At 46.4% G+C, this 27,879-nt stretch overlaps 1 protein-coding gene across 1 annotated transcript in view; it reads right to left on the bottom strand.

Annotated features, from left to right (window-relative positions):
• Positions 1–729: 729 nt before the first annotated feature.
• The window catches only part of PEMT (phosphatidylethanolamine N-methyltransferase), a 156,812-nt gene continuing 129,662 nt past the window's right edge, over positions 730–27,879 (bottom strand). Inside the window, exons 6-7 of the mRNA XM_040356345.1 lie at positions 15,213–15,287; positions 730–976 (exon numbers count right to left, since the gene is read on the bottom strand). Coding sequence (XP_040212279.1) covers positions 931–976; positions 15,213–15,287 — 121 coding nt within the window. The 3' untranslated portion in view covers positions 730–930. The remainder of the gene's footprint in view (positions 977–15,212; positions 15,288–27,879) is intronic.

The raw sequence follows: 27,879 nt of genomic DNA, 5'->3' as shown, positions 1-27,879 counted from the left end.
GTTCCACTGTATAGTCAAAATTTAAATAACCTCGCTCCTTAATGTACATATTATTATATTATTTGTTATCATTTTCACTTTTTATTGGATATGTTTATTAACAAAGTTGAAAATATTGTTTTTTTTTAATTACTGTCTTTTTTACATGTATATAATAATAGAAAAAAACACAGTGGTGATCAAAAACCACCCGCAGAAAACTACATTTGTGTGAAAAAAACTTACATACCGTATTTGCCGGCGTATAAGGCGACCCCCTAATTTTACAGTTTTTTAAAGATTTTTTTGCCTGTATTAACCGTATAAGACAACCCCTATTCCGATGCTTCATATTTCTTTCTTCTGGAGCCATATTCTTCTTCATTCTTGCTGGAGCCAATCACAGCGAGCGATGTATTCTACTAATGAATACAAAGCCTGCTTGGATTGTCAGAGGCTGTAACATTACAGCCCACGCTTCTCTGACTCTCAAAGCCAATCTGATCAGGCTACTGTATGCAGTCACTCGGATTGGCAGAGGTTGTTACCCCAATCCGAGCAGGCTCTGTATTCATTTGAATACATCGCTCACCGGGATTGGCTAATCGGTATATACTGTATGTAGCTGAAGCTACATACAGTATTACCGCACATCCAGCAGGCATCCGAGCAGCTGACCCGGCGTAAAAGACGACCCCTGCTTTTTGGCCATTTTTTTTAAGTGTAAAAGGTAGTCTTATACGCCAGCAAATACAGTAAATTTCATTTGCGTACAGTGTTGCATGACTGCGCAATTGCCAGTTAAAGTAGCGCAGTGCTGAATAGCTAAAAATGCCCTGATCATGAAAGAGGATGAAACCTTCCGGAGGTCCAGTGGTTAAACAATGCTACATGTTGGGGTGCCTTTGAATGTAGAGATGGCTTTTCCGGTAATTTTTAAATGCTGAAATTCTACTTTGATTTGTCTTTCTTCCTGTAAATTTCCTCTGTAAATGGACTGTATGAATAAAACAAAAACAGAAATCAGATTAGCAATTGACAAGCATAGTAGATACATAGATACAAAGTTGAAGAAATCAATCTCTATGTTACGTAGGACCCAACATATTAGTCTAACCCAAGTTTTTTTGCATTTTATATAGAATTGGGAAGATTTAAACCTGCCGTTAGGTTTCTATCCCCTATAATGTTTGTATCAAAAATTTGGAGCTCCACATCAAAATGGTGAATTTCAAACTAAACTGAAATCGGCACGACTTTGCGAGGCAACTTGAGGCAACTTCAAGGCAACTAAAGCCCTGTACATGATCGGATATCTGATGGAATCTAATCCGATGGATTTTTTCGTCGGATATCCGATGAAGCTGACTTTCATCAGTCTTGCCTACACACCATCGGTCAAAAATCCAAAATGCTGTGACGTAAAACACTACGACGTGCTGAGAAAAATGAAGTTCAATGCTTCCGAGCATGCGTCGACTTGATTCTGAGCATCCGTGGATTTCCACACAGACGATTGTTTTTTTCCTATCGGTTTTTTATCCATAGGAAAAAATTTAAAACATGTTCTATATTTTTTTAACAGATGGAAAAACAAACAGATGGGGCCCACACGCGATCGGTTTGACCGATGAACAGTCCATCAGTTTTCATCGGACAAACCGATCGTTTGTACATTTAGAGTCGCCTCCAGGACAGGCAACTTTGCCAGTGGCCAATGAAACAATAATCAGCTCTGTGGGAGGGAGGGGTTTGCCTGAGAAAACTGTTTTCTCTTCCTGTAAAGTTGCTTCAGTTAAGACACTGATCCGACTTTGGAGGCAACTTCCAGTGACAGGGCCCAGGGCAGGTTCCCCTTTTGCCCTGCCTTAAAGACGGCTCTGTTCCTAATAATGATCATGGTAAGGAAGGTCCTTTGCTAAATGACCACCAATGTAAGGGAAGCATTCTTCACACTAAGGGGCGGATTCAGATACATTGGTGTATCTCTCCGCGCGGCGTAACGTATCTCAGATACGTTACGCTGCCGTAATTTAGGGGCGCAAGTTCCGTATTCAGAAAGAACTTGCGCCCTTTGTTACAGCGGCGTAACGTATGTGGTCCGGCGTAAGCCCACGTAATTCAAATGTGGATGGTGTGGGCGTGTTTTATCTAAATTTACTGTGACCCCACACATTTGACATATTTTACGAACGGCGGATGCGCCGTTCGTGAAAAAATCCCAGTGCGCATGCTCGAAATTCCGCCGCAAATCGTCATTGCTTTCGACGTGAACGTAAATTACGTCCAGCCCTATTCAAGAAACGACTTGCGCAAACGACGCAAAATTTTCAAAACTCAATGCGGGAACGACGTCCATACTTAACATAGGATACGCCTCATATAGCAGGGGTAACTATACCCTGGAAAAAGCCTAACTTAACCAACGTAAAAAAATGCGTCGGGCAAACGTACGTTTCTGAATCGGTGTATCTACCTAATTTTTATATCCGACGTGTAAATATACGGAAGCACCACCGAGCGGCCAGCCTAAAATTGCAACTAAGATACGACGGCGTAAGAGACTTACGCCGGTCGGATCTTAGTCAAATCTATGCGTAACTGATTCTCTGAATCAGGCGCATAGATACGACGCCGCACACTCAGAGATATGACGGCGTATCTGGAGATATGCCGTTGTATCTCTTACCTGAATCTACCCCTAACTGTCTAGGAAGGGAGGCCCTACTACCACTGACAACTAATGTAAGTGCTGCCTGTTACAGTGGCCATTAAGGTAAGGGTGGCATTCTTTCAGCAAACCATCATGGTAAGGTGGGCCCTCATCCCACTGACCAACAAAGTTAAGAGGTGTACTTTCCACTGATCGCCAATGTAAGGAGCATTCTTTCAACTACCAATGTAAGGTGAAGTTTTTGTCCATTGACTATTAGTGTAATGGGGGCCTTCTCCCACTGACCACCAATGCTAGAGGCATTCTTCCAACAACTGATGTAAGGAGCATTTTTCCCAATGGGGTTCTTCTTCCACTGATCACCAATGTAAGAGGCATTCTTCAAACTATTGATGTAAGTAGCATTTTCCCATGGACTACCAGTGTAATGGGGTTCTTCTTCCACTGACCCCCAATGTAAGAGGCATTCTTCAAACTATTGATGTAAGTAGCATTTTTCCCATGAACTACCAGTGTAATGGGGTTCTTCTTCCACTGATCACCAACGTAAGAGGCATTCTTCCCAGCAAACACCATGGTAAGAGGGACATTCTGTTCACTTAGGGGGGCATTTTTTTTAACAGACCCCCAATCTACAATGTTCTTAGTTTTTTCCCAATAATCTGTTGATATACAACTGATGAAACAAATGCATTGTAAGCTGTAATTATAATTTCTTTTGGAATAAGATCTGAAATAAAATTCAAGGGTTCCCCCAGAGTAAAAAGATTGGTTTATACAGTCCACAGCTTGTGTAAAAAGTCACCTGCTTTGCTAGAGAGATGCAGACGCATCAATAACCTAAACACGAGGGCAAAGAGGGTTAATTAGCATATACATGGAGTGTTATTGGGTAACTAGAAAAGCGTTTTAATAACCAATGTGCATTTAATGGCCGGCCGGCCAGTCTCTGCTTGTTTGTAAACCGCCGAGCCGGGGGCGGAACAACATGGGCACTCTAGCAAGGGAACGGAGGACTTGCAAGGACAGTCTGAGGTCCTCAGCCAGCACAGGTGGATGAGATATTATCCATCATTAGCTGTAACCTGACAGGCCCCCGGCTAAAATAAGCTTGGCCAGGAGAGAGCGGGTTTGTTTGTGTGCGCTGATAGCGGACAGTAATGAGTTGGATGTGCAGACTTTGGCTGGGACACTTATTACGCCCGGATGACAATCTCTGCCTCAATTTTTCTGCTAATGTGCCTTCTATTATTTCCTGTATTACCAGGCGTGGAAATCTTCACACTGGACGCACGTGTGCTGGAATATCTCCACCGCGCTCTTTTTGGGAAAGTGCTGCAAGTTCACGTGGATGCACATGTCTGAGCTAAAAGAGGACCTGTCATTTATTTAAAATACAGAATTTTTTATCAAGACAGTGGAAAGTGGGTTAGCGCCAATGAGGTGCTACGTCCCCCTGCTCAGGATGTGAAATAAAATATACCAGAGGGTTGCCAAACTTTTCAGTATGAGGGCCACATTGTATATATTTTACAAATGTTTGCAGATAGAAAAAAGAAGTTTTAAAAATAAATAACATGGATTTGGATCTTTTTTTTGGAATCCGTCTGGTATGATTTAGAGCAAAAGTTGCCTTTTACATCAGAGTCTACCTAATGAGTTGCCCTTACAGATTTCTCCATTACATAAGGTTCCCTCTTACCTCAGGGTCCCCATCAGAGCTCACCTTAATAGCTCCCCCTTACATCATGACCCTTATTATATCAGAGTTCCCTATCAGATTCCTCATTTAAATCAGGGTCCTCATCAGCGCCCCCTTATATCAGGGTCCCTAACAAAGTTCCCCACTTGCATTAAGGGTCCCTGTCAGAGCCCCCCTTACTTCAGAGTCCCATATCAAATTCCTCCCTGACATCAGGGTCCCCATCAGAGCTCTGTAACGTCTCACGAACAATTTTGCACTAAATACAATTGTGCTTCTTTCCCAGTTAACTCTCATCCGTTACTTCCTTCCCAAACCTTCTTCTTGAAGAGTCTCTCAATCGAAGTTCAACTATAGTTACTTCCTTCTTTCTAATTAGCCTGCGACTTCCTGTTAAGCTGCTGGGCGGCCTATTTAAGCTCCTAGCACTAACCAGGAAGTGTTCTTTTATTTTGGCTGACACAACGCCTCTGTCGGTTGGGTATCCAGACGCACCTGCTCTGAACTTCAGCTTTCTGACCTGGACCAGGAGTCTCCACTGACTGCTTCACCAGCCTTAGCAGTCTGGACCCTTGGAGCCTGACCTTATGCCTGCATCATTCACTTCAGTATCGCAAGTACCCTGATATTGTTATGCATTACTATCCTGTGAACTGCCTGCCTGCTAACTATGTTCGCTAACTATACCAGGAATTGCTGCAGCCATAGTCTCTCTATGTTTGGTACTTCTGCATTTAACTAGTATCAGTTCTACCTGGACTTTATACTTATTTGTTTGAGTTTTCACTGGCGTCTATGAAGGAATATGCGCCATGTTTCTTGACTGAGACTGTGATGGTAGGATTCCAAACTCTCTGCACACAAGAGAGTGAAACCTGGGTCCGAAACTGAGTAGTCTCCGCAGTTGAGATCCTAACTCTCAAATAATATCCGGCGTAACGTTACAAGGTCTCACATCAGGGTCCTATCAAAGTTCCCTACTTACATAAGGGGTCAGTGTCAGAGCCCCTTTACTTCAAAGTCCTCATCAGATTGGCAACATCACTAAACAGGGGAAATTAAGCCCTGCATGAGGAGGGACCACGTCCACCTTTGTCTGTGGTAACATACGCTGCTGGTCCCTTCACAGTGCAATGGGAATGTCTGCCTCTCCTCGTTGGCCTCCCAGACATGATGGGGGGGCGCTTATTAACAAAATGTAGTAAAGAAATGTTTACGTGGATACACTTTAATCAATGGAAAGTGGTGGTGTTTGGTGCACTTTAACTTGAGTACTCACTACACAGACACACTACAATATACTGCAGTAAAACTGCACTGATGCACTGCAATATACTGTGGTAAGAGTGCACTAATGCACTGAAATGTACTTCATTAAACGTGCAGTAATGCACTCAAATATACTGCTTAAACTGCAGTAACACACTGATATACACTACATTAAACATGCAGTAACACACTGATATATACTGCATTAAACGTGCACTAATGCACTGAAATGTACTGCGTTAAGTGTGCAGTAACACACTGCTATATACTGTGTTAAATGTGCAGTAACCCACTGATATACAGTATATGCTGTGTTAAACGCGAAGTAACACACTGAATTATACTGCATTAAACATGCACTAATGCACTGATATGTAATAAGGCCAGTATGCTGGCCTGAATTTATGGGAGGAGCCCGGGGGTATTTAACCAGCCCACTCACCTGTGGTCATTGTTGGTTTCCTGTGAGCGATACCCACCCTCCCATCCCCTTTTTAGGGCATTTCTCAAATTCATTTCTCTCCACAAAATATTCATCTCTAATCTTGGGTATGCCCCCTTATCTTGGCATACCGTCCATCAGATCAGGGCACACTTCAGGTCTATTTCATGTGGTAAGTCTTATGTTAAGTCTATCTATCTTGTTCATATCCGTATCGGACATAGGGCTTTGACCATAAATACTGCGTTAAACGTGCAGTAACAAACTGATATATACTGTGTTAAACTTACAGTAATGCACCGATATATACTGCGTTAAACGTTCAGTAACGCACCAATATATACTGCGTTAAATGTGCAGTAATGCACTGATAAATACTGCAGGAAACCTGCCCTAACAAATTAAAAACTGACACTAAAGTAAAAGTGAATGCTCACACTGAACTATCACTAGATTCACACTAAACCGATATTCTACATTGGTAATAGAGGCACAATAGCACACTATAGCACACTACTCACTAGCAGAACTGAACAGAGCCCTGTTCTATCTCTCTCCACGCCAATATCACTGCAAATGGCCGCTATGAGGTGAATATTTTTATAGTGTAGGGCGGGACTAAGAGCAATGAGCCATGATTGGATAAAGTCATCAACACATTCTCCAATCATGGCTCTGACAATGCTCTGTGCCCTGAGTGGGCAAAGCTTTTATTGCTTCAGCCAATCGGGGCTTCCAATGCACTGTGCAGTGGCGCAGTGCATTGTGGTCATTCGGCTGGCCGAACAAATGGTCGGCCGCCCCAATAATTTGGGTGTTCGAACGGGCGAACAGCCAATGTTGGGCCCGAAGCTCATGCTCAACATTCGCCCAACTCTAGTTACACCCATATTTAGGGTTTACATAAAAGATAGTCGATGGGGAAATTGCATAATTTCTATGGTTCACAGTATTGAATAATGAATTGTAAACTTTGCTAATGGGCCATACAAGACATAAGAAAGCCTCTAATATCCTGGTTTTCCTGATTACTTTGGACGATTTATGTGATAGGAATGTCATTGTAAGCTGACTATATGGACAAGCCAGCCCCTTCTCCTTTAGGAATGTGCCATTTTCTTTGGTCATATTGTTGCTTACAAGGGGAGTTGGCCGGTGGTGGCCTTTTCATTACATTCAAGTTCTCTATTCCCACAACCAAAGCTGGTAAGACTTCAGTCTCGTGTTAGATGCATGCGTCTAGGGTCACCTATGCCACACCATCATTAAAGCGACTCCGTGGCGAAACAGCATCTTTAGTTAAGTATTCTTGTTATATTATCTTTATATGTATCTGTCATTACTTTTAAATGTTATACTAATAAGAATATGTGTGATCTCTCTTTGCTCATATCGAATAAAAAACGTAAAAAAACAATCAATCACGTGATTGTGATATAACAATAGTCGCATTCCCCAACCCTCCACCATCTTTCCAAACTTACCTTCTCACTGCAGCCTTCTGTTTTCATTTGAATATAGCTCCGCTCACACAGCCACATCATCCATTCACAGGGAACTGTGATTGGGAAGACTACAGTTCCCATGTGCCATTGCAGCAGCTTGTACCACCACAAGTGATGTTACTGCACTTGTAGTGCATGGTTTACTTCCTCCAGCCAGTGGTGTATTTAAGTTTTGTGCCGCCCTAGGCCTGACGAAACTCGTGCACCCCCCTAATTTAAATATGACCCACAGCTTCCCACCCTTTCCTGTCAAGGCCACACCCCCATTTAAAACCTGCCCTGACATTTTCCAGTGGGGACACTAGTTCTGAGGGCCTTGGGGGGGCAGTAGAGTCCCCTAATTTGCAGGAATTTACTCTGACTTCCTGTCTTGCTATGGAGCCCGTCAGCTGACTGTTTGACAGTTTTTAGCCTTCCGACATGGCATCTGACTCTCTCTAGCTGAGAACTCAGGTGGGAGGTCTACTGTTATGATAGGACAGTCAAAACTAGAAGCAACGCAAAGCCGCCCCCCCCAGTTGAGGTACGCCACCCACCCACCCAACTCATTGTGGTCGCTTTATGGGGGCACTAGACTGATTTGCCTCCCGGCCCAGTCCGCCCCAAGACTGGCGCTACACTAAAAGTGTAGCGCAAGCTACGGGGACTCTTTTCGTGCTACCCCCCTGCAAAGTGCTGCCCTAGGCCTGGGCCTTGTTGGCCTAGGCCAGGGGTGCCCAACCTTTTGAAGAGTGAGGGCCACTTAAGCAACTTGGTACCCAGTTGTGGGGCCACAATGAGTGGAGCGGCGGATGACAGGTCACAGCTACTCTATAGGCCCTCCGATCCGCCCAGATGGAAGGGGACAAATTCCCTTCTGTTTTTTTTTTTTAGTGGATCGTATTGGAGGTAGGTGGGCGTAAACGGACAAAAGTCTGTTAATATCTGCCGCTCTGTAGAGGTGAATTGAGGGTCCCATTTGGTCGGGCCGATCATGTGAAAAGGGCCCAAGACTGCTTTCACACCTATGTCTATCCTGCGGGTTATCTGAACTTTGCCATAGAGTCCGCCTGCGGCAAATGTTGGCGCTGTAGAGGAAACATAGGCTTATGGGGCCCCGAAGCTGCTTTCTTCCTCTACCACCAGCTTTGTTCACAACACTGATGCTGTGGTATGGTAGGTCGGCAACCTACGATCTGGGCTTGCCAGCCTGTCATTCCAGAGCAGGAGGCTGCGGGCCACATCAGAGGGCTCCGCGGGCCACATGTGGCCCCCGGGCCACTGGTTGGCCACCCCTGGCCTAGGCCAAGATACAGCTTTGCCTCCAGCCCCATAACAGTAGGTGTGTACCTCCATACGGACCTGGGGCTGGGGGTAAACAATGCAGGAGCCTGTGTATTGCCCCCTGTGACACACAGTTGCAATGCTCTGCAGGATTGAATGCAACATTTTTATAAATGGACATTTTTTTTATTTAACTAATGCGGCTGCATTTATTTAATTCTTGCAACAGGTATGCCTTTAAAAAAAAGCCATTTACCCCTTGGACAAGATGACCCAAAGTTGAGGATCAACGATTACAAACTCTAATGAGAGCGTACAAACAAACTATAGTTCTTTTTTAATTGATGTTTTTTTTACACGTAACCCTGGATTTTCTCCCTTTGCAGCTATTTCAGTAACTGTCTCCCTCCTCTTACGCTATAGAAACAGCTCAGCGTTTGTTTTCCTTGCGCAATCTTTACAATCTTCAGTCTGATTTCAGGTATTGCAGTCTCTATCTCCTTTATCATTCTCCTGATACACAGAAATAGAAATGACATTCACACATCCGCCCACACCCCAATAACGAATAGCCATTACAACCTATTTACGTCACTTTTTCCTTCTTCTTCCAATTATAAACTCTCACTCCGAGCAGACTGGTCCACTTATGCCTATACAGGTCACAGTAACGCACAGTAAGGCGCAAACACATGGCTTACTCATTGGCTACACAGTGAGGAGGCGGCCATGTTGTACGTAAATATTCAAGAAGCCAGTTTAATCTTGTCCTTTAAATCCGTTTCAATATCGAAAACTTGCCAAAGAAAAATGACAACTGGAAACCGACTGTTTGTTGCAGTGAACAAAGATGGCCTGCGCACCCTCTGCTCCCATTGTGAGGGACTCCCACTACCCCTGCTGGGTAGCTTATTTATTTCATACTATTGAGAATGTACAAGGCACACAAAGGTGGGCGAGAACAACCAAAACTCCCAGGTGGGCAGGCATTATCACTGAGAGAGCTCGCTGTTGGAGTATCCAAGATGTATATGAAGGCCACCAACCTTCAACTAAAACACCACTTTTGGATGGATTGACCCTTTGAACGTACCCAAATTTTGATGTTTAAAAGGACCGGAGAGTCATATACCTTAGGGGCACACAGCCGTCCCTGGATTTACACCACCCAGATCATCGTTTTTCTGGGGTGGGTACAGCCAGGTGTTTGCAATTATCTGTGGCCCCCTCAGCCTGTACAAATCAACGACAGGCTGAGCATCTCTGCAGCTGATCCCATGTAATCTCACATGGAGCGACTACCTGCAGTTAGGAACAAAAGCAATCAGTCTACATACTAGGCTGCCCATCTGTCCCTAGCTGCAGGTAATCGCTCCTTGAGCAATAACATGCAAACAGCCGTGGGAAGTGTCAGGCTGCCATTGATTTGTTTGAGGGGTTTTGTAGTTGGCTGCATTTGGCTCCAGATTGCTAAAACACTGTCTCTACTGCTGAGGCTGAACCCTCCACCATCATATGCCCTGCTCCTTGCCATGATATTTCTCTCCATAGACCTTTGTATGGCCAAGGAAGGAATATCCACACAAGAAGTAGGTTTGCTACTGGTGGTATTCAGGAAATGGCATTACAGTCACATCACAAGGACATGCATTATGTAGTCACTTGACAGTACACAGTCAATCACATTTAGTGGATGGTCCACAGTACTCAAAAGGTATAAGCATATTCAGCACCTCAGCAGCCATCTCCCTTTAGTAGTCACAGGACTCTGCTCTCTGTAGTAACCTCCTAGGTGGGTACATCTATTCCGGGGACCCTTCAGGGAAGCAGCTTCACACAGGGATCTCTGACCTGGCCTAAAGGACCTTTTGCCATCCATCCTAGCCTAGGGTGACCAGACACCCCCAGTTTCAGGGGACAGTCCCCTGATTTAGGACACTGTCCCCGGACCAAGTCTGTCCCTGGTTTTGTCCCCAGATTGGATTTAATAGGGGCAGGGGCAATTTCAAAGACAATCAGTGGAGAATTAAAATAAAAAGATTTGAATTACACACCCCGCTCCGCCGTGCCTACTAGCATAGGGGGGTTGTATTTTTTCCATTATCTGTGCCCCTTTCTGATGATCATGTGCTGGTCGGAGTGGAGGGAATATTTCTTCAGTTTCAGGTGCATGCCCATTTAGCTTCGCATGTTCTTCTGCCTTGGCTCAAATCCCGGCCAGCCGCCTGCCTATCTCCTTGCCTTCCCTGGCGGAGTGATCTTCCTCCGCTCCCCATCCAGTAGTAGCCGGGGCCTGGAGAGTAAGACTGTGAGACGGGCGGCGACAGGCAGAGAGTCGCTGATTGTTGCCATTACTAGTAAAGAAAAAATATGTTCCCGGATTTCATTTTAAAAATCTGGTCACCTTATCCTAGCCCCACCTCTATAAGGGACAGAAAGACTACAGCCAGCTCCTCCTGTGTACAAGTCCACTCCACCTGGCCCAGCTAAGAAATGGGAAGATGCCCACCCAGTAGTACCCTAAGGCATGTAACTTGAATGCCTATACATTTTGGGCACAATTCTTTGAAAACATTCAGGATGGTCAGTGGATAGAATGCCCCTTACATTGGTGGTCAGTGGAAAGAATACTCCTTACAATGGTTATCAGTAAAAAGAATGCCCCCAACATTAGTGGTCATTGCGAAGAATGTCCCTTAAATTGGGGGTCAGTGAGAAAATTGTTCCTTACATTGGTGATCAGTGGGAAGAATGTTCCTTACATTGGTGATCAGTGGGAAGAATGTTCCTTACATTGGTGATCAGTGGGAAGAATGTCCCTTACATTGGTGATCAGTGGGAAGAATGTTCCTTACATTGGTGATCAGTGAGAAGAATGTTCCTTACATTGGTGATCAGTGGGAAGAATGTTCCTTACATTGGTGATCAGTGGGAAGAATGTCCCTTACATTGGTGATCAGTGAGAAGAATGCCCCTTACATTGGTGATCAGTGGGAAGAATGTCCCTTACATTGGGGATCAGTGGGAAGAATGTTCCTTACATTGGTGATCAGTGAGAAGAATGTTCCTTACATTGGTGATCAGTGGGAAGAATGTTCCTTACATTGGTGATCAGTGGGAAGAATGTCCCTTACATTGGGGATCAGTGGGAAGAATGTTCCTTACATTGGTGATCAGTGAGAAGAATGTTCCTTACATTGGTGATCAGTGGGAAGAATGTCTCTTACATTGGTGATCAGTGAGAAGAATGTTCCTTACATTGGTGATCAGTGAGAAGAATGTTCCTTACATTGGTGATCAGTGGGAAGAATGTTCCTTACATTGGTGATCAGTGGGAAGAATGTCCCTTACATTGGTGATCAGTGGGAAGAATGTTCCTTACATTGGTGATCAGTGAGAAGAATGTTCCTTACATTGGTGATCAGTGTAAAGAATGTCCCTTACATTGGTGATCAGTGAGAAGAACTCTCCTTACAATGATTATCAGTAAGAAAAGTGCCCCCAACATTAGTGGTCATTGCGAAGAATGCCCCTTACATTGGGGGTCAGTGATAATATTCTTCCTTACATTGGTGGCCAGTGGGAAGAATATCCCTTACATTGGTGATCAGTGGGAAGAATGCCCATTACATTGGTGGTCAGTGAGAAGAATGCCCATTACATTGGTGGTCAGTGAGAAGATTCTGTGGCATTGGCATTAAGGCATAGAATGCATTAAGGTGAATAACGGCAAGGGTTTACAACCCCTTTAAGTGCCCCATCTGTGTTCAGGACACTAGTCACAAGTGAATCCACACTGGGGGTTGATTCAGTGCACTGGGTCAGGTATTGTGGTTAAGCAGGCCTGCTGGGACTGTGGTGAAGAAGGGAGAGGACTGACAGACTGAAGCCTCATACACACGCACGGTTTTCTCGGCCAGAAACCGCAAGAAAACTGCTGGCAGAGCTTTCTTGTTGAGTAAACCGTGCGTGTGTACGAGCCCAGAAAAATAGAGAACCTGCTCTCTTCTTTTCTCGTTGGGATTCTTGGCAGTGTTTTCCTGCTGAGAAACCAGAGCGTGTGTATACTTACCTGCCTCCATGGAAACCTGCGCATGCACGGTAGCTTCCAAGGCATAGATAGCGTGAAGCAAGATGGCGGCGACGACATCGAATGTGACGAGCGCATGCTCGTCGTAGTCGATGACGTCACCGTGTTCGTACGTGTGTACACTCGGCCGGCAAGAAAATCTTGCCAGGAAAAAAAATAAAAAAAATTTCCTGACGAGAATCTGGGCCGTGTGTACAGGCCTTCAGTTATTCCTCTGCCCTCCTCCTACCTGGACTCATATAGTCCAATTTAACTCAGGCTACCAGATATTTTGTTAAAGCAAAGTTATATTTCTGACTCATTATTCATTATTATTCATTATGTTTACTTCTGCTCTTGGGGCCACTTCACCTAAGGGAGTCCCCTGAAAGCAGACACATTTGATCTTGTCTAAGTTTTTTGTAAGCTTTGTGTTTTGTTCTACTACAACATGTTTATTGCCTTATATTACTGTGATTGTTTGTTCCATCCTCCTTTAAAGTGGTTGTAAACCCACTTTAAAAAAAAAAAACAACCAACACCTGCAAGACAAAGGCATAATGAGCAAGTATGCATAGCATACTAGCTCATTATGTAATACTCAGCTGTGATCGAAGCCCCTGCTGCGGTGCCCGACACAGAACCAGCCGGCGACATGTCGTCCCGGAGTTACTTCCGGGTATCGCGGCTCCGGCGCTGCGATTGGCCGGAGCTGTGATGACGTCACTCCCGCACATGCGTGCGGGAACCACCAGTCACGGCATGTCCTTCTTTAGAAACGGCACGATCGCCGCTTCTAAAGTGCACCTGCGCCGTTGTCTACAGCTCATGCATTGTAGACATCGGCGCAAGTCTCTATTGTAAATATCTCACACAGTTTAGGAGATATTTCTAGCACCTACGGGTAAGCCTTAATCTCCCAACTGTCCCTGATTTTGAGGGACTGTCCCTGATTTGGAGAAATGTCCCTCTGTCCCTCATTTGTCCCTCATTTTGGTCTGATCTATATAGATGTATATAAAATGCACTTTTTATCTATCAAAAAGTGTTTCCCAGAGATAAACCTTTCATCTGATTTCTAAATTGTTGCATTTGTAAATTCCAAAAGCCAATATAAAGGAATAGTAGTGGTAAAAAAATCACTTGTGGGTTTAACCAATCTTATTTTTTTTGTACAATTCTCCTTTAACCACTTGAGACCCACGCTATTGACAAAAGACGTCAACAACGCGGCTCTCAGGTGCCAACTGGACGTCTTTGGACGTCATTTCAAGTGATTTACCCGCGCGCGCCCCTGGGGGGCGCCCAGCGGGTAAACTCTGTCCCGGCGCATCGCTGGGAAGCCGATGCGTGTACCTGGCGGCCGCGATGTCCGCCGGGTACACGCGATCGTCGGGAACACCGCAGGAACGTGGAGCTCTGTGTGTAAACACAGAGCTCCACGTGCTGTCAGAGGAGAGGAGACCGATCTGTGTCTCTTGTACATAGAGACACAGCATCGGTCACCTCCCCCAGTCACCCCCCTCCCCCCACACAGTTAGAACACACCCAGGTTACACATTTAACCCCTTCCTCACCCCCTAGTGTTAACCCCTTCCCTGCCAGTCACATTTATACAGTAATTAGTGCATTTTTATAGCACTGATCGCTGTATAAATGTGAATGGTCCCAAATTTGTGTCAAAAGTGTCCGATACGTCCGTCGCAATATCGCAGTCCCAATAAAAATCGCAGATCGCCGCCATTACTAGTAAAAAAAAAAATCATAAAAACAAATCATAATTCTGTTCCCCATTTTGTAGGCGCTTATTGCGATTTTTTTTTACAAAAATACGTCGAAAAATACGTATCGGCCTTAACTGAGAAATTTTTTTTTTTTTTAAATTGGGATATTTATTATAGCAACAAGTAAAAAATATATATATTTTTTTTAAATTGTCGCTCTTTTTTTGTTTATAGCGCAAAAAATAAAAACCGCAGAGGTGATCAAATACCACCAAAAGAAAGCTCTATTTGTGGGGAAAAAAGGACGTCAATTTTGTTTGGAAGCCACGTCGCACGACCGCGCAAATGTCAGTTAAAGCGACGCAGTGCTGGAAGCTGAAATTTCGCCTGGGGAAGAAGGGGGTTTATGTGCCCAGTAAGCAAGTGGTTAAGGGGGTGTGGCAAGGGGTGTGTCCTGTGCCTGCATACTTTTGCTGATAGGTGTCCCTCATTCCCATCTCAGAAAGTTGGGAGGTATGTAGTGCTACATTTGAATTTGGGACTGGTTCTCTTTACTCTGAAAAAAAAAAACTGGAAGTGCCTTACCCTTCAAACAAAATGGCGACTTTGTAGCAAATGATGACCACCGCTGTGAGGGCAAGACCTGCTGGGCTGGAGTTCCTGGGTTAAACAGAAGACAAAATATCAGAACATGTGCAGTAGAGCAGCTGTAATAGACGTCAATCATTTCTGAGTGCACACGAATGCCTGGTAATAAGCTGCATCTGGGCTTTCAACCCCATGACGGCACTCGACGCGGTTCTAAAATTACAGAACGCAGATAAGACTCACGCCAAATCGAGCTGCACTCTGCATAGGCAATGAGAAACATCTTAGTAGCTAACCTCCACAGAAAGGCCGAGTGCGAAAGGCATGTCCTCTTAGAAGAAGCACTCGAGGCTTACGCATTAATAAATGCCCGCAAATAAAAGACAAATGTGATTAACGGGCGCCTTCTGGGCATCGTGTACATTAAAACGTTAATAATAAAACACTGCAGGATTCTATAAATAGGACTTTTTTACATCACTGATTTGCAGCAAAGCTTTTTTCAAGAGTGTATTACGTGGGTACAATATCCGAAGCGGGCGCAGGACGGCCTGAGCCTTTCATGAGGCAGGCCTTGGGGATGGTTAAGGCATAGATTTACGTGCCGTAGATTTTTTTTCTGATGAGTCCCGCCACTTGATACCTGCGAGGGCATCTTTAATTGGCGTCTGCTGACTGAGACATACATTTTTTTATTTTCTCTGAGAAATTCTGGACTCTGAGTAATAACACAGAAGGATGTCAAAGCATATAACTCGCAAGTGAAAAATACATAATGCCGCGTACACACGACCGTTTTTCGGGTTGTAAAAAATTTAGTTTTTAAGGGTCTAGAAAAAAAAACAACGTAATTTACATTCACGTCAAAACCAATACGTCCTTGTGAAAAACGTCAATCACGTCGGGTCACAGAACATTTACATAAAACACGCCCCCCTGTTCCAAATTTGAATTAGGTGGGCTTACGCCGGCCGATTTACGCTACGCCGCCTTAACTTACGGAGCAAGTGCTTTGAGAATACAGCACTTGCCCCGTCTAAGTTGCGGAGGCGTAACGTAAATCGGATACGTTACACTGCCGCAAAGATACGCCGCTGAATGAGAATCTGGCCCTTTGTTTTTATCTACAGGCACCTAGGTTAGGTTGACCAGACGTCCCTGATCTTTAGGAGACAGTCCCCAGACCAAGTCTGTCCCCGGGTTTGTCCCCGGTTGGAGCGGCGCCAGGTGGGTGCTTAGGTGTGGTTAAGCTCCCCCAAAATCCTTTAAGCACCCTCATAGCATCCCCAAAATTCAGATACCACTACTTGAATATGTCACAATTCATTTTATTTTTTTGTACCTGCACATCCTCTATTGATGTCAGAAGGCTGGGGTCTCTTTTTTTTCCTGTGGAGGGATATAGCTGCTCAGACCGCATAAGCCAATAATCTTTAGTGAGACCTGGCAGCCTGATTTCAGAGGCGGATTGCTATACAGCCTCTCTGCTGCTTCCTCCCCTTCCTCAGCCCGCCTGATTTGACTTTAAAGCTAAGTTCTATCAGGAAGACAAGAGGCAGAATGATCATTTCTCAGCCTCTGCAGTGAACCTGTGATTTTAAAAAAACATCTTCTGCCAGCAACGAGAGAGCAGAGTCTGTTTTCACAGTCTGTGATATAGAAAAGTTAGAAAAGAAGCACCATGACAGGGTGTCTATCCCTCCCTCTCTCCATCCCTCTCTCCATTCCCCTCCCTCCATCTCTCCATCCCCCTCCATCCATCCATCCCTCCCTCTATCCACCATCAATCCATCCCTCCCTCTATTTACCATCCCTCCCTCTCTCCATCCCCCTCTCTCCATCCCTCCCTCTCTCCATCCCCCTCCCTCCATCTCTCCCTCTCTCTGTCCACCATCAATCCATCCCTCCCTCCCTCTATTTACCATCCCTCTCTCCCTCCATCCATCTATCCCTCCTTCCATCCAACCATCCCTCTATCCCTCCCTCTCTCCATCCCCCTCCCTCCATCTCTCCATCCATCTATCCCTCCCTCTATCCACCATCAATCCATCCCTCCCTCTATTTACCATCCCTCTCTCCCTCCATCCATCTATCCCTCCTTCCATCCAACCATCCCTCTATCCCTCCCCCTCCATCCATCCATCCCTCCCTCTATCCACCATCAATCCATCCCTCCCTCTATTTACCATCCCTCTCTCCCTCCATCCGTCTATCCCTCCTTCCATCCAACTATCCCTCTATCCTTCATCCAACCATCCCTCTATCCTCCATCCAACCATCCCTCTATCCTCCATCCAACCATCCCTCTATCCTCCATCCAACCATCCCTCCATCCAACCATCCCTCCATCCAACCATCCCTCTATCCTCCATCCAACCATCCCTCTATCCTCCATCCAACCATCCCTCTATCCTCCATCCAACCATCCCTCTATTCTCCTTCAAACCATCCGTCTATCGTCCATCCAACCATCCCTCTATTCTCCATCCCTCTATCCTCCATCCAACCATCCCTCCATCCAACCATCCCTCTATCCTCCATCCAACCATCCCTCTATCCTCCATCCAACCATCCCTCTATCCTCCATCCAACTATCCCTCTATCCACCATTCGTCTATCCTCCATCCAACCATCCCGCTATCCACCATCCAACCATCCGTCTATCCTCCATCCAACCATCCCTCTATCCTCCATCCAACCATCCCTCTATCCACCATCCAACCATCCCTCTATCCCCCATCCAACCATCCCTCTATCCTCCATCCATCCCTCTATCCTCCATCCAACCATCCCTCTATCCTCCATCCAACCATCCCTCTATCCACCATCCAACCATCCGTCTATCCTCCATCCAACCATCCGTCTATCCTCCATCCATCCGTCTATCCTCCATCTAACCATCCGTCTATCCTCCATCCAACCATCTCTCCCTCCATTTACTTATGCTTCCCTCTATCCATCCATCCCTCTATCTAACCATCCCTCCCTCCATCCATCCCTCCATCCAACCATCCCTCTATCCTCCATCCATCCATCCCTCTATCTAACCATCCATCCAACCATCCCTCTATCTAACCATCCATCCCTCCCTCCATCCCTCTATCTACCATCCATCCCTGATTGCTAGGCCCTCCACCCAGCACTATACTGTCTCCTGATCTCTGCTCAGTTGTACACAAACTGGCAGGTAGGAAGTGCTACCCACATAGCGCTATGTGTATGTGTGTGTGTGTGTGTGTGTGTGTGTGGGGGGGGGGGGGGGTAAGGATGATGTAGAGGTTAGAACCGCATATACAGACTGATTGTGTTGTTGAGGATTAAGAACCACTTTCAATTCCCCACACAGCCGCCACCAGCATAGCCAGCTTGTACCGCATTGATACCGGTGACAGTAGACGGGTGATTAAGGGGCATTTAATGTCCTCTCTCCAGCCAGCACCACAGACAGGGAAAAGGCATTTTATAGATGGCTATTTATAGAACGGACTTGCAGCTATTAATAAGCCAAGATGGCTGATAAAGTTAAATGAATGTTCCATTTATCACTGCAGATGGCCGACTATATCACCTTCCTTATTATTCTGCTCCCGAAATGGCAAGAAACACAGCGACTAATGATGAGCTCTCTATAACTATGACAGGAACGTGGCGGAGTGCCTGAAGAAAATTGGCCCCATCCTTTTAAAGAGAAAACCAGATGAAACAATTGTCAAAGGGAGTACTGAGATCTGTGAGAGGCTGTGCACACAAGTAGGCCTCATTCACAAATGGCGTACTGCAGGGCCGTGTTTACCTACACGGTGATGTACAGGTGTTCTGTGCATACTAGGGTTGTCACCTATTCTTCAAGCCAAACCTGAACACTTTAGTGGCCTGGGACATCTTTGGGTGCCCCATGGAGGGCAGTAATGCGGTGTGCATAGCGTGCTGCAGTTAACAGTGGGTGTGGCCAAATTGCTCTTACCGAAATCATTGTCCTGCCCCCAGTGAGGCCGAACCTGCCCCCAGGGGCGGGGAGTCAGTGTCCGGGGCGGGGAGTCAGTGTCCGGGGCGGGGAGTCAGTGTCCGGGGCGGGGAGTCCGTGTCCGGGGCGGGGAGGGCGGGGAGTCCGTGTCCGGGGCGGGGAGTCCGTGTCCGGGGCGGGGAGTCCGTGTCCGGGGCGGGGAGTCCGTGTCCGGGGCGCGGAGTCCATGTCCGGGGCGCGGAGTCCATGTCCGGGGCGCGGAGTCCGTGTCCGGGGCGCGGAGTCCGTGTCCGGGGCGCGGAGTCCGTGTCCGGGGCGCGGAGTCCGTGTCCGGGGCGCGGAGTCCGTGTCCGGGGCGGGGAGTCCGTGTCCAGGGCGGGGAGTCCGTGTCCGGAAACTTCCCTCCTAAAGTTGCGTGTTATACGCCAATATATACGGTTTTCTGGCTGCAGGGCATCTATATTAAATGCCATATGAAAATATTTAGCGTCACAAAAATATAATTCATTCTGTATTCTCTAAAAGGTATGAAACTTGGAGGAGGGTAGAGTGCTGAGACAACAGGTGGTGCTCGGAGGTATACTGTATTTACATATCCATATACTGCACATCCCAGTGTGTTGAAATGTCAGTTCAGATGACAAAATGGCTGCCTGGCTGCGGCCTGTAGATTATGGGGCTCTCTCCCTGTACTGCTCGCTGGTTATCAATGCCGCTTTTCAGATTTTTGTTTTGTTACAAACAGGAAAGTATGGGAGAACAACTGCCCCTTAAAATATTGGTTTCCTTGTCGATTGTTAGCGCTAATTTCCTTATTATGCCAAAATATCAGTTAAACTGTTTATTAAACATGAGGTAAGTGACTCTGACAAGCCCAGTAACTAATGACAGCCTATTTGCATGAGGCCTTGTAAGTCACGATTCATCAAAACAATCAGTGAGCAGGAAAGACTGTATCATTACCTGAACGCCCCGAGACAAATTCTACGCTGCGTCTTCTACCAAAATAGACCATCAGAGAAACATTTATTATAGTGCTAGTAGTATACAGACTTCTGTATTGTTCAAATATATGTGAGCAGCCTGTTGATTTACCTCACATCTTTAGGCTGCATTCACACACGAGCAGAGCGATTTTCAGGCGTTTTTAGGAGTATTTCTTACGCTTTTTTTATGTGTGTATGAGCGGTTTCGATTTTAGGCATTTCACATATCTATTCAAGCTTTAGGCATTTTGGTTTTAGCCAACTGAAAGCACTGGGTGGAAGGAGACCACTTCTCACAGACTTAGGCTGCATTCACACCTTGGCGTACAAAATCGCGGCGTTTTGTCCCCCGAATTGCGGCGACAAATTGCGGCGTTTTGTACCGCGATTTGCGGCGACAAAGCGCTGCGATTGTGAATGCAGCCTTATCCCCTCTATGGAGATGGTTCACATCTCCTATGCCGAACGACGAAAGCCGCCTGAAAAAAAGGTCTGGGACTTGTTTTCAGGCGGCAGGCGTACGTCGTTCGGCGTTCAGCGTGGAGATGTGAACCATCTCCATAGAGGGCAATGTGAAATCATCCCTCCAGCGTCTCAGGGGCAGCTGCGGCATCGCACTACAGGCGTATATATATATATATATGCCTAGGTGTGAACGGGGGCTTAGGCCTCATTCACACAATTTAACAGTTGCACGTGTGCAGGTAAGTGGCCCCAAGCACACACTCTATGGACTCAGGGCCACTCACTCATACAGCTATCGAACTAGAGCAACCAGCTGTGTCCGTGCAACAGCTGTATCGCTATAGACTGGAATGGGCTGTCTGAACTCAGCACCTAGTGGTCCGTGACCCATTCCTGGGCCTCAGTGCCCATGTGATTGAGGCCTAACAAATCATATGTTCTCAGGCATTCAATTCAAGTCTGTAAAGACCAAAAACACCCAATTCTGCCTCATAGGTACCTTTACAACCCCTTTAAGCCGACCCGGCAGACTGTAAGGTAACATAGGCTACGGTGCATCCTCCAATAAATTCACCAGGCCTTCCCCAAGATTCCAGCCTTTCCACTCGGTCCTCTCCAGGACAGGTCCTCCCCTGGTTTCCTCCATTGAGTGGCTTCCTCCCTTAGGACAGACAGCACAGGACCACCTCCAAAGTGCAGGCCCCAGTCAGGACAACTGGGCCTACGTGGCAGGTATGCAGCCTCGGGCCAACGTGGCCCCGTGGCTGAAATCAACCATCACATACCCCGAGCCTGGGGGTCCACGAGGCAAAAAGCCCCTAAAAATGGCGTCTGCCCCCTTAAGTACCCTTCTCCAGCATGCCCAGCTGGGAGACCACTCCCACTGGGCTGTTCCCGGGGAAAAGCACCCAATACACTCTGGCCTGCTTGTATTCCAACATTGGCCTGGGGTGGTAACGCCACCTACAGGCAACAGTGGGAAGTCCTTCAAACACAGCCATAGCCGGAACAGAGGCTGTTTTAGCCTTAAACATACCAAAGTCTGAGCTAACTACCAGCTCAGACATACTAAATTTAAACATAGCGCCTGGTCATCAGGAGCAGGGCGCTACACATGTTACGTCACAGGGGTTGAGGAGGCGGCGAGCGCAACAGATAAGATTGGCAGAACGCGGTTGTAATGGTAGCTCTGTAACTAAAACGAGGCTTGGATCGATGAGTACTGTACATGCGCGAGATTATGGCCATGGAGAGGGAGAAAGGGTGGATGTTATAATTGTATTGGACGCGGAAGACAAGAGTCAATAAGGCGGCAGCTGCAATGGAGAAGAAGCTTTTACAAAAACAATGTTTATTCATGTAAAAAACGTTATATATGCTTAGACATGGCAGCGCAACGATTCACAATAACTATTTACATTGAGGTAAAGTCCGCTCTAAATGTCCTTAATCTTTTAAACAGTCTATACATGGATGTGGTACCCCCCAGCTTTCTCTTCTTTAACTATTTACATTGAATTATATGAAATTTAGGAACAAAGTAACAGAGTTTACTACCGTTTTAAAATAGGGATTCTTATCCTGGTGTCAACTTGTTATAAAGTGAGGCCAATACATCAAAATATATGAAGTCAACACAGCATAGTAACATAGTATTTCCAAATCCAATATACAAGTGTGACCTGACCTGCCTTCATAGGCTCGTCAGTTCTATAAATAATTTGTTTATCCATCAATGTCCCATCTTGTCACCATGGCCAGTCATGTACGACACGCAAGAAATTCCTATAAGTGAAGATTAGGCAAATAAAGTGATTCTAAAGGATTTAAAAAAATATATATATAAAAATAAACATGTTATACTTCCCTGCTCTGTACGATGGTTTTGCACACAGCAATCCAACCCTCCTCTTCTGGGGTACCCGCGGGGCTCCCCCCCAAGTGCCCCCAAAGCAAACCTCTTGCTATGGGGCACTCGTGGAGGCTTGCTGCTGAGCCACTGTGTGTGTGTCCATTGACCAGGGGTGGGCTGAGCCCTGGGGAAGGGTGGCAATTGCCCCCCAGGCCACCCTAACTTATATTTGGGTCAGGGGCATGTGGCAACTGACGCTGATGCATTCCGGGAATTGTAGTCTGTGGCAGCGCTCAAGCACCTGGTGGGTAGAGAACTGAGAGCAGCGCAGCGATCCAGGAAACTACAACTTCCCGAATCTTGGAGGCAGGTAGAGGCAAGGTGCGGCAAGGAGTCGGAACACACGTGACAGGCTTGGGCTGTGGGGCTGGACGATGGCTGCAACTTTACCGCAGGACAGGAGCATCACCCTCCAACAGGACTGGAGGAGGACGTGCAAGGACCTGCTGGGCTGACAGCTGCCACCGCTGAGGTGAGAGACCCTGAAACCCCCACATCCAATCTATCTCCCCCCATACACCCCATTTTCCCTGCCCCAGTGCCCACCCAGTAACCTGAAAATAGCCCACAACACTGTGGGTCCCATTGGGAGCTGGTAATGACCTGTGGGTCCTGCTGGCCATGGCCTGTGAGTCCTGCTGGGAACTTACCATGGCCAATGGGTCCTGCTGACTGCTGGCCTGTGGGTCCTGCTGGGAGCTGACCATGTGGTGACCAGATGTCCCTGGTTTCCAAGGACAGTCCCCAGACTGAGGACACTGTCCCCTGACCAAGTCTGTTCCCGGTTTTGTGCCTGCTTTGCAGGGCCGATTCTGGGTGGGAGCACCTTAAAGCGGATATCCCACGCCAAAAACGTTTTTTTTTTTTAATGGCTCTTTAAAAGTTAAATGACCCTAATTAGCGCTACTCACGTGTACTGTCTCCCCCGGCCGCTCCGCTGCTATACAGTGGCAAATAAAAACTTATATTCCTCCATCCGGTTCCTGCTCCATTTTAACTGTGGGCATAAGCCCACAGCTCGGCACTTCCTTGTTCTGGTGGATCTGTGTAATGGAGATTGTTCAAAACGCCCGCCCTCCTTGCTTTGTTTACATCTGCGTCACTTCCTGCTACACAAAGTCACGCGATGTTTGCTTTCACAGGGCCAACTTTTATAATTAGGGAGCTCAGAGACAAGCTCCCAGAAGACACAGTGCGGGACAGGAAGCCAGAGAAAACCCGAGGGGATGCAGACCGGAAGACATACCAGTGCAGATGGTACAGTACATTTTTTTTATCTAAAACTATCAGATGTAGCATTGATTTGTACCGTTAGTAATATTAACATTAAGTTAAATTGAGGGTGGAGCTCCGCTTTAAGCTGGGGCAAAGGGGAGGCCCCAGGACCAACCCTACCATGGCTCCCGCTTGGGCCCATTAGGCTGACTTGGAGGGTCAGCCTTCCTTCATTAACCTGAGATACAGTCAGTTGAAGTTGGGTAAAAAGTTGGGTTATAAAATGGAATATGTTTTTTATAATAAAGGCCCGCTACGGCCATTTAAATCCAGAGCGTGTCGCGTTTTTCTTTCAAAAGTATTGCTGGATCTGTAAGAGGGGTTGTAGTAGAAGGTGGTGGCCGACACTACATCAGCCATACACCAGCCATGAAATCAGTCTTGGTATTTAGCCGTTTGCCTTGAGTTTAGCTTTAAAAAAAAAGAAACTTAGACGGGTATAAATAACAAGTACAAGCAACCATAGCATTTAACACCTCACCCTTTGCAAGTTCCCTTTACAGTCTACGCCTGAATCTCTCATTAATAATTACATGCCATGATTTCATCTGAAATATTAATATATTCCGCTCGTAGCTGCTGACTCTGCCGGCATCACAGAAAGAAAAGAATTGTGTATAAAAAATGGCCAAGCCAAGATCACCAATCATTGGGAGTATTTTTAGAGACCTGCTTTTTCTATTCCTAGGAAAGATGAAGTTATCCACTGGCTGTGAAGGAACAACGTCCCTTCCAACGTAATGGGGATATGAATCAAAATGACAAAAAAAAAGCTGCTGTTTTTCCTGCTCTCGGCCCCCCCCCCCCCGGGGGTTAATCTTTCTCTCGGGAACGATCTGATGTTTGAGTTAGTCATCTCTTTTACTCTCGTGCATCACAGAGCTACAGCGAACCAAACTTTCATCATTGACCCAATACATGACATGAAAAATGGCTGCCGGCTTCAGAAACGTTCGGGGGAACCATTGAAGGGTCTGTACACCCACGGATAGGAGAAGAAAAAAAGCTTTGATACCATTGTGTTTCGCCTACAAAAGAGGTCTGGTGTACACGCAAAGATGACTTTGAATACACATAATGAGGCAGATTATTTCTTTTTGGCTGCAGCGGTGGCTTGGTGCGTCCATCGTTATGCACTGCTCTCCCAGAGAGAACACTTTGTTACCATGCAGCAACACATTAAAATATACGTCTCCTTCTTCAAAAGGTTAAGATCTTACAGAAGATCTTTTCTTACAGTTTCCTAAAGAAAAGTTTGGCAGCTGGCTTATAACTATCTAATAAAAAAAGTATTGTCGGGAGAATTTAGGATGTATCTTGTTCTCTTGTGCTTCGACATGCTCTTAGGCCCCTTTCACACTGGGTGGTGGGGGCATCGGCGGTAAAGCACTGCTATTTTTAGCGTCGCTTTACCGTTAAATTTTGCTGCGCTATTTGTCCGCTAGCGGGGCGCTTTTACATCCCGCTAGTGCCCGAGAAAGGGTTAAAACCACCGCAAAGCACCTCTGCAGAGGCGTTTTGCCAGCGGTATTGCCGCGGTGCCCATTGATTTCAATGGGCAGGAGCGGTGGAGGAGCGGTATACACACCGCTTCTTCACAGCTCCAAAGATGCTGCTAGCAGGACTTTTTTTCCGTCATGCTAGCGCACCGCACGCGCGACAGAGATGTGGATGGTCATGGGGACTTACCTGGCCATCCACATGTTTGGTGCTTCCCTGGTGGTCCAGTGTGGGCATCCGAGGGGGGGCTGCGCTGATAAACAATCAGCACAAACCCCCCCCTGTCAGGAGAGCCGCCGATCGGCTCTCCTCTACTCGTGTCTGTCAGACGCGAGTGAGGAAGAGCCGATCAACGGCTCTTCCTGTTTACATCGTGATCAGCCGTGATTGGACACGGCTGATCACGTGGTAAAAAGCCTTTTCCCTGGAGGCTCTTTACTGAGATTGGTGTTGCCGTGTGTCAGACTGACACACTACACCACCGATCGCCGCGATGCGCGCCCCCACGGGTCAATAGACTTCCAGTCAGGATAACACAACCACTTCCCGGACGTCAATATGCTATTGACCGAGCGGGAAGTGGTTAAAGGGATTGTAAAGGTTCTTTTAAAAAAAAGAAAAAAAAAAAAAAAAATGAATAACAAACATGTGATACTTCCCTCCACTGTGCAGCTCGTTTTGCACAGAGTGTCCCCGATCCACGTCTTCTGGGGTCCCTTGGCAGCTGTCTCGTATCCTCCCCGCAAGAGCTAACCCCCGTTCTGGGAAGCGTTCATCCAATGGGGTTAGCTTGCAAGCGCGCTCCTGTGATACAGTCTGCGGCTATAGGCCAAGTGCATCACTCGCCCCCCCCCCCCCCCAGGCGCGCCGTGTCATTGATTAGATTGACAGCAGCGGGAGCCAATGGCTGCGCTGCTATCAATTTCCAAAGAAGAGCCGGTACCAGCCGAGAAGACAGTGGCGAGAAGCAAGTGTGTTCATGACGCAAGACTTTCGAGGGCTCGGGTAAGTAAATCGGGGGGCTGGGGGGCTGGTAAGCATCGGATGTTTTTTCACCTTAATGCATAGGATGCATTAAGGTGAAAAAACGCAAAGCTTTACAACCCCTTTAAGGTACTCAGCCATTTCAGGCAACAAGCTAAACCCATTTGTGAGCTGCTAATACATTTCAGAAAACACTGCAGCAGTGCTACAAGTTTACCTAAATCTGAATTACAGCGGAACCTTTGATTACAAGCATAATCCGTTCCAGGAGAATGCTTGTAAGCCAAAGCACTCACATATCAAAGCGAGTTTCCCCATAGAAGTCAATGGAAACAAAAATAATTTGTTCCATATTGACTTCTATGGCATGCAATACCGCATGTGGCCAGGGCGGGTGCTAGAGGCGGGCCGTTGCTGGAGAGCCTTGGAAATACTCGTAAAGGCTCAAGGACAGCTCAGCTGAACTCTGAAAACCTTAGAAAGGCTCGGGAACCGAGTACTTCCGAGTTTTTCTGAACGGCTCAGATCGGGTCTACTCTGCTCCGTCGCCCCCACACCTCCGGCCAAATGCGGTATTGCACACCGCTGTGGCTTGAATCCTGCTCGTGTTGCTAGACAACACTCGCAAACAGAGTCAGGATTTAAAAAAATAAGAAAAAAGGTTGCATTGCGAAATGCTCGTTAACCGCGTTATTTGCAGTCCGAGGTTTCACTGTATCTAAAACATAGCCAGGATTCAGAGAGCACTTTACAAGAAGCTTACTCACTGAAGTTGGTGCCATGTATCCTCTTCTTCCCCTACTTCCAAGGCAGGTATGAATCTGATGGCAGTTGTGAGAAACCTTTTTGCATGCTTGGAGTGAATATATTTGAGAATTCCTTTCCTAACTTCAAGCATGGGTTCCCAGATCATCAGATAATTGACATAATCAGTGGGGTGAACTGGTGCTCTATGGCGGGGGTCTCCAAACTGTGGCCCGAGGGCCAGATGTGGCCCTTTGGTAGCCTTTATCCGGCACTTGGGGCACTATTCCTCCCACTCACACCAACAATGAGCCATTTTTTCTATGGATACCAATGATGGGATACTATTCCTCCTACTAATTGGGGCACCACTCCTATTGACCACCAACCCTAAGGCCATATTTATTCTCACTGAAGATGGGCCCATGACATTTTCTGCCCCTGTTGGCCACAATCCGGCCCCCCTGAAGTCTGAAGGAAAATAAACTGGCCCTTTGTTTAAAAAGTTTGGAGACCCCTGCTCTATGGCAATGCTTGGGTGTAAAAACTCAGGTTATGAATAGAGATAATACTTTGTTGTATTCATTTCAAGTCTGATGCCACGTACACACAACCGTTTTTTCACGACAAGAAAAACTACATTTTTTAAATTGGTCGTGAAAAACGGTCGTGTGTAGGCTCCAGAGCATTTTTCTCGACGAGAAAATACCCGTTAAAAATGTAGAACCTGCTCTATTCTTTCTTGTTGTTTTTCACGTCGTGAAAAACGGTCGTGTGCACGCTTTAACGAGGGGGGAAAAAACGTGCATGCTCAAAAGCAAGTTATGAGACAGA

This window comes from Rana temporaria, chromosome 6, assembly GCF_905171775.1.
Source record: "Rana temporaria chromosome 6, aRanTem1.1, whole genome shotgun sequence".
In the NCBI taxonomy this organism is placed as follows: domain Eukaryota; kingdom Metazoa; phylum Chordata; class Amphibia; order Anura; family Ranidae; genus Rana; species Rana temporaria.
Note: the sequence above shows the minus strand (reverse complement) of the source record. Positions and strands in the feature narration are given on the sequence as shown.